Source organism: Danio aesculapii, chromosome 25, assembly GCF_903798145.1.
Source record: "Danio aesculapii chromosome 25, fDanAes4.1, whole genome shotgun sequence".
In the NCBI taxonomy this organism is placed as follows: domain Eukaryota; kingdom Metazoa; phylum Chordata; class Actinopteri; order Cypriniformes; family Danionidae; genus Danio; species Danio aesculapii.
In genome coordinates this window covers 23,025,422-23,033,196 of record NC_079459.1, presented here as the reverse complement: position 1 = coordinate 23,033,196, position 7,775 = coordinate 23,025,422, and the positions used below count along the sequence as shown (strand labels likewise).

The window sequence follows — 7,775 nt, the reverse complement described above, 5'->3', positions numbered from 1 at the left end:
AATGATTAGCGCGAAGAAAAGGAACATTTATCACATAATAACGCAGTTTATTCAGCGGTAAAATGGATAATAATCAATACATAAATGGCAAAACATGCTCATTAAATTAACAACGAACAGTAAATAGGCCAATCAGAGAACGCTGTTACGCTACTACGTCAATGGCCATTCTACCTATTTTTTTCTGTTATGTCATCATTTCACTGCGACGCCCGCATGTACAACAGCCTGCGACATTACAACTGCGACACAGTACGTCCTGACCGGTCTTGGAAAAACATTCAAAGCACGCTAACATAAAAAAGGTTAGACAAGTGTTTACTTTTGTTCGAGTAAATCATTTTTGGGTGAACATTCTGTCTTATGTATTAGTTTTTTGGTATTTAGTGGCGTGTTAAAGTTCCTTCGTCACACTGGAAAGGTTATTTTGTCTGACACACAATGGTGTAACCGTGTAACGTATGTTTACGCTGTCAAACTGCATTGTCATTGTGATGCAGCAGTTCCACAAGTACTCCGTGTCCTCCTAGATAAACAAAGGTTTAAAGCATGACTTCTGGTTATGAGCTGGTCTGTTAAATAAGCACTATAACGGTACTTTATATTAGCTTATAGCGAGATAAAAAAAAACTTCGTCAAGAGATAAAGGTTCGTCGAGACAAACATTGATGTCGGAGTGAGAAAGGCATACTTAAAAAATAATTCTGAAGCCGCTGCAAAAGCTTTACGTTTGAAGCCGTTTTGATAATTGAGGTAAAGTACTTACAACTTTGGTCTTCGCACATTTGTTCAGTGACAACTTGTGACGTGCTCCCTATATTGTTTACTTCTAACTTTGAATATTGGGCTAGAAATCTCATGCCAGTATCACTTCAAAATAAAATTAGCAGCACTATTTAATTGACTGTGAACAATGTTGTATGTACTTCGATAGTCATTGGCAGCTAATATGATTTCACAGTTTAAAATTTGCAACATACTTTTCTGAAATTGTATTATTAACATAAAATTCTAACCTTACTTTAGTTTTTTGATAGATAGATAGATAGATAGATAGATAGATAGATAGATAGATAGATCTGCTCATGGTATTGTGTGTATGTCAGCAGGTAATGGCTGATCTGGGGCTTCAGGAAGGGAAGCGGGTGCTGCTCATATGGACTCAGCCCTCATCTCCTTCGGCACTGAAGCAGTTTGCTGAAAGCATCGCTGCTGTTGTTGGAGACCAGAGTCTGGTGTCTTTGGAGAACTCAGAGCGACTACTGCTGTGTATGTTTACATTTGACTTAAACTACACATGAAATCAAAACTAACCATATTGGTTTTGTTACCTCACATTGCTAGTATTGAAGTGAACAATCATCTGTGCATGCCTTTTAAGAAAGAAAAATAGTTAATTAAAATCTGAAAATGCAGTTCCTGTTTGTTTTCAGTTAAACTTTTTCAAATTATTTAAAATTAGAAGTATTAATGCAGTAATACCTTAATCACATCCGTTATATCTGCGTGTTTCAGCTTCACACAATGCCTCCAGCTATGACTGTGTTCTGTCATGCCTGCTGACTGACAGCTCACTGGTCCACAGTTCAGAGGTGCTAGTGGAGATGGCCAGAGTCATGAGGCCTGGGGGAATGCTGGTGCTAGAGGAGCCAGTCACAGGTGTCTGAACACATGCCGGACAGCGTCCTTTTTCTCAGGTCATTCAGCAATGATCAGCACTTACTTTGGTTAACTTTTTTTCTTTTTTTTCCCTCAGGTTCTGAGGACACTGGTGTGAGAACCGCTGAGAAACTGATGTCTGCTATTAAACTGGCTGGATTAGTGTTGGTCACAGAGGTCAGCATTCGGTCATTTCATCCTTTTTCAAACAAGAAACTTAAAGGTCCCGTGAAATAAAAAAATGTAGATGTTAGTTTAAGTCTGTTAGTTTTAAAGACATCTATTAGCTAGTGTGCTCCAAACAGTGACAAATATTTACATTTTAAAGTGTCCTTGTTACTGTGTAACTATTTATTTAACTACTGAGTAATATTAATTAATTACATGTACTTATTATTTAATTGTTATTACTATAGTAGGTGCATGGAACACATGTAGCAGAATAATTACTTGCTGACTTATTACGAATATTGGTCTAAGAGTAGTCATTAATTTAATAATATTATATTAATAAAATGACAGTTATAATAATAATTTATATACTAAACCATTTTTTTTATTAAAACGTTGAAGACAATACACTTCCAACACATTTTCTTTATTATTATTATTATGCTTATTATTAGTATTATTATTAGTAGTAGTATTATAGCACAATGAAATGATGTAAATTATTTGAAACCTGTTTAACCTTGCTTTTTTTGGAATTGCAAATGTTATTTCACTAATAATAATAATAATATGTTATGTTATGATTATTTTTTTTAAATAGATTACTGATACTAATAATTATGATAATTTGAAAGTTTTGAATTGCCATACTGAAAATATGAAGCACTTATCAAATATTTTTAGCAAACACAATAACCTAAACTGAATAACTTAAATCAACTATACAATTTGTTATTATTGTTATAATAATTAATTTACTAATGTTAAATTATTATAATTATTATAATTTCAAAATTTTCAAAACTAACTATATATATTATTATAATGAAAATAGATAATTATTAGAACAGATTTTTTTAAATGACAGATCTTATATTATTAATGTTAAAATATATTGTTAAAATAATAATAGTGTATAATGTATTTTTTATTTTACACACATAATATACACACACATACATTTTTTATTTTTTTTATTCATATTTTATATGAATGATAATAAAATACTACTAATGTTGGTTCTAATAATACTACAGCTGATAATAAGAATAAGAATAATAAGAAGAATAATACTGAGAATTTCAAATAGACAAAAATATAGATGCCTCATATGAACACGGAGTCTGAAGTGCTGAAAGTTGAGTGTTTACTGCTGACAGGTGAAGACAGAGCCGCTGAGTCCAGAAGCAGCAGCCGCTCTCAGAGAACAAACAGGATTCAGTAAAAACACACTGTCAAGAGTGCGCATGACGGCATCTAAACCTGACTTTGAGGTCGGATCATCAACACAGCTAAAACTTTCCTTTGGCAAGAAAAAGACTACAACAGGTCTGTGGTTTTAAAGCATCGACTTGTCAAATGTAACATAAGATCACATTTAAGCTGGAAAGAAAAGTTGTATTTCTCAGGGGAAAAGGAAAAATTGTATGAGATATGCTAGCAGTTTACTTTATTTTTGGCAGATACAGAAAAAACTGTTATAAAAGTTATATACACTAACTAAGAATCATAATTTAATATTTTTTAAAATCATTTTAAGGGGAAAAAATGCAAAATTGTCATTCGCAATTACAAGGTTTTTTAAATCCTGTAGTGAAAATTAAAAAGAATTTGAAAATGAAAAGTAGAATTAAAAATATATGATTACACGTCAAACACCAAGCTCAATAAATGCATTTTCTCCAGAAAAACCAGCTCTTGATCCCGGCACCGCACAGAAGTGGACTCTATCAGCTAATGACATGGATGATGATGATGTGGTGCGTTCTAAACCAATGACATATGTCAATCTTGTGTCTTGTGTTTGTAACCCACGCCATCATTCTGCTCTTCACTCTCTAGGATTTAGTAGATTCAGATGCTCTTTTGGATGCAGATGACCTGAAAAAGCCTGACCCGTCCTCCCTCAAAGCCTCCTGTGGAGACGACTCCAAGAAGAAGAAAAAAGCCTGCAAAAACTGGTCAGCAGCTTTTTTTCCTAAAAATGTTTCTATCTATAAACAAGTAGTGTTGTCAAAAGTGTACATTTCCCATACGTCTTGATAGTTTGTAATGTTTGTTTATTCTGTTGTATGTACTTGGTGTCCTGCTTTTATGGGTTTTTTTTATGAAATGAACTCACTCAAGGAGATATTCAGCAACGTGTCACCAGGAAAAATGTCAGATTTTTTATTGTATATTAACTTAAAAAAAAAATCTAATTAATGTTTTCACTTGTTTGTGGTTTTTAATTGTATATTTGTTATTAATAAAATGTATTTGGCATGAAAATATTCGTTGCTGACATGGTATTAACTAAAAATACTTATGAAATGATGAACAGTTCTCAATGTGTATGGGAACACTCCATTTTGAAAATGAATATAATTTTCTCAGTGATTATAGGTAATATTATAATGCATTTGAACAAAAAAGATTTATTAAACGGATGAATTTATTAAAATAACATTTGTCACTGAACATCTTTTAAAAACAAAGACAATACGTTTACATTTATGCAAAATATTTGGAAAAAACTACAAAATTTTATAAATGTTTTGTTTCTTTTGAATTTTGCTCTTTAAAAAAAAGAATAATAATATTTTCCCCTAGCATAGAAATTTCAATGTATTAAATTTGGACCATTTCCTTACGTTATTTTGGTAAATTAGCTCCAGATTTGGCTTCAGTATTGACTAATATAATGCATATGCAAAAATCTGATATTGTAAAGCTTTTTATAGAAAAGATACATTTAAGTGAAAGATTTGTGACGGTTGAACTCATATGTCAAGCACTGTATGTACTTGGTTGTATAGAAGTTAACATTATTGAAGACCAGTGTTGGTTAGGTAACGCATTACAAGTAACGGCATTTACGTAATAATATTACTTTTCTAAGTAACAAGTAAAGAAACACATTACTTTTAAATAAAAAGTAATAATATCTGAGTAAATTCTTTGAAAATGTAATGTGAATTACTTTTTAGTTTAATTAATTGGCTTTTAAAAATAAATTGCTAAATTAAAATGTCACAATCAATCACGCAGCCGATGAGAGAATGGGTTCATTATTTTGAACGCATCAAAGAAAAGGAAAAGGAAATTGTCTCAATGGACAGTGATTTTACTTAAGACAAATAGTATAAAAGTAGCAAACACTTTGCTTTTAAACTTTCAGTAATCTGTATATAGGACATGTATAGCTCCCACTCTCATGGGAGTTCTCACTTCTCAGATAGTATTATCCTAAAATATATATTTTTGTGTTTATTTTTAAAGATAAATGAAGGTGTAGCTTATACAGTTTGTTGTTAATTGCAGAGCTCCTCTATTAAAAAAGAAAGAAAGGAAAAAAGTAAGTTCTGAAAGAGTACTTGGCAACTAGGTAAAGCAACTAGTTACTTTTTTGCGGAGTAACTCAATGTTGTAATGCATTACTTTCAAGAGTAACTTTCCCCAACACTGTTGAAGAGACCAGTAGTTTCTATTCTAATATTAAAATAGGAATGAATAGATTGTGACATTTTATTAGAAAATTACAAGGTTCAGAAAGACGGAAACGACATATATTATTATTTTAATGCTTTTATTTATTTCTAAGCTGTGCAAATGAAAATCTGAGCAACAAGACTTATTGGACTAATAGGAAAAATCCCTGAATTGAAGTCCCTATAAATGAAAAATAAAGTTTTTTTTCAGGAATTGATATCAGTATGTTAGTCTTAATGATATCTATAAGTAAGTGTGCTCTAAAAGGACTAAATTTAAGTTGAGAAGACTTGCAGTTTGTCGCTTCTGCCTAAATGGATTATTTATTTTTATTTTTTTAAATGTATTTTTTGACGTCAACTCATACTTATCTCATCAAATTTTCTGACCAATCAAACGCTCTCTAGTATCTGACATGTCCTGCCCCCTTCAAGATGCAATTGCTGTAATATGTTCTTGAGCTCAATCATTCTCACTGGCAGAACTGTGATAAAAGGAAACTCTGTTGGCCGTTTCAAAAGGGGGAGGGGCTAGTCAATCTCCTGCCCAGTCTTCCTGTTTCAGTTCGAAATGTCAATTGAACAAAAACATACATTTCTAAGCTCTTCACGAGAGCTTTAACATTGACCCATGATTATGATTTTAACAGTGGTAAATGAAGAAATTTAAAGCTTTAATTCAAGCTGTTTTATTTATCATATTGATTAAAATTCCAGTATGAAGAAAGCAGTACTAACATTCTTGTTTGCTTGCTTTGTAGCACTTGTGGTCTTGCTGAAGAATTGGAACAGAAGAGTAAAGCCATTCAGAAAGCCAGCCAGCCCAAATCAGCCTGTGGGAATGTAGGTATTTCTGTTAATAAATCAGTTTCTTCTGAGAGATTAGGACTTTTTGAATTGACAGCTTACTTGTATGCTCTTCAGTGTTATCTTGGCGATGCCTTCCGATGTGCCAGCTGTCCATATCTCGGCATGCCAGCCTTTAAACCTGGAGAGAAGGTGCTTCTGGCCAACACCGATATAGCTGATAAATAGGTATTCAGTTTTGAGACATTATTACATTCCACGATCATCTTTGTGGCACAGATGGGAAAAAAAAACAAAAAAAACTTTCGCATTGATGTCAGATGAAAGCACTGAAGTTACCCATACAACAAACACATTCAGAAACACTGGCTATATGCTTGGGTTGTAAATGTCTCTTACCATATGATTGTTAGTCTTTTAAGTATGTTAAATATATGTAACTGGATGCTCAGATTATAAATAAATGAACATTTGTCACACCTGCAAATCACAAGTTTTTTTAGAGATGATGTTAAATTGCACTTTCAAATAATTAAAGTAATTAAAAAGACCAAAATAATCATTATTTAATAATCAAATACATAAAACAAATCAAGTGATATCAACTGTTATATATTTGTGTTTATATAATAACAGTTACACAAGTCAAAGTAATAGCAATTTATGCTTGTTTTTTCCTGTACGTTCAAATAAACGCTAAACCATCGAGCTTTTATTGTGGCTTAAAACCACAGATTTTAACAAATGTACAAACCTCTTCAACTTATGCAGTATTACCACTTCTAATAACTATATCAATAATAAAAATACATTACAGTAAAACTGCGGTCACACCGGGCTTTATGTGTGCGAAATTCTGTCGTACGGCGCTGCGAAAAGGGGTGGAATTAAACAAGATGATTAGACATTAAAAAAAGCGAGCGATCGCTCCATGTTTTAAATTTCTGTCCAGAGAGCTCTTGTTTTGATCCTCGATTGGTCTCACAGTCAAGTGATGCGATTTTTGCAGGTCAGAGTTCACTAAGCTTGAACTTTGCACCGCAGCGACATGCAAAACTTGACGCATGGCCTTGCGTTTCCGGTCTGACGCATTCGCGTGCGTATGAATGGAAGTCTATGGGAGGAAAAGCCCAGTGTGACCGCAGCTTAATAATACATTACTAAACAAATAATAGCTGTGTTTACACAAAATTGTTAACTCTAATTCTTTGCTAATTAGTATTAGTGATGGTTGAAACTTTGCTTTTTGAAGCGTTCGAAGCAACATAGTATAGACACCCACTGGTTAAAACTATGTAAAAACACAACTGTTAAAGTGAAAGCAGAACCAATCAAATGCAGTTTGCTTAATGTCTAATATCATTAAATATAAAGTGTCTGAACAATATGCATTCTTTTAATCATTTTATAGACGTATATTGTTTGTTTAATTGTGGGATTTGCTTCATCACAACAAGAGGCTATAATTATTATTCTCTTATTTTTCCTAAAAGAAATGTCTCAGTAAAGGTCTATAAACTTGTACAACTAATATGAGCTAATAAAAATTCAGTGAACCTAAATCTGAGTGAACCTACGTGATTCTGTAGATGTTCTGATATTACACAGCTTGCCCAAATGGAGAACCGTTGATGTATTTTTTTTAAATTATGAGGTAACAAATCTGTT

At 32.5% G+C, this 7,775-nt stretch overlaps 1 protein-coding gene across 4 annotated transcripts; it reads left to right on the top strand.

Annotated features, from left to right (window-relative positions):
• Positions 1 to 189: 189 nt before the first annotated feature.
• On the top strand, positions 190 to 6,594 carry ciapin1 (cytokine induced apoptosis inhibitor 1). Of its 4 annotated transcripts, none has more exons than XM_056452308.1 (9): positions 190 to 289; positions 1,105 to 1,269; positions 1,516 to 1,659; positions 1,757 to 1,836; positions 2,991 to 3,159; positions 3,517 to 3,590; positions 3,673 to 3,791; positions 6,062 to 6,143; positions 6,225 to 6,594. In XM_056452308.1, the coding sequence occupies exons 1-9, from the start codon at positions 190 to 192 to the stop codon at positions 6,333 to 6,335; spliced, it is 1,044 nt and encodes a 347-aa protein (XP_056308283.1). In that variant the 3' UTR covers positions 6,336 to 6,594. The 4 variants fall into 4 exon arrangements, with proteins under 4 accessions (XP_056308283.1, XP_056308282.1, XP_056308281.1 ...); XM_056452307.1 differs by having other exon boundaries at positions 216 to 305; positions 1,110 to 1,269; XM_056452306.1 differs by having other exon boundaries at positions 219 to 305; positions 1,107 to 1,269.
• The last annotated feature ends 1,181 nt before the right edge of the window (positions 6,595 to 7,775 follow it).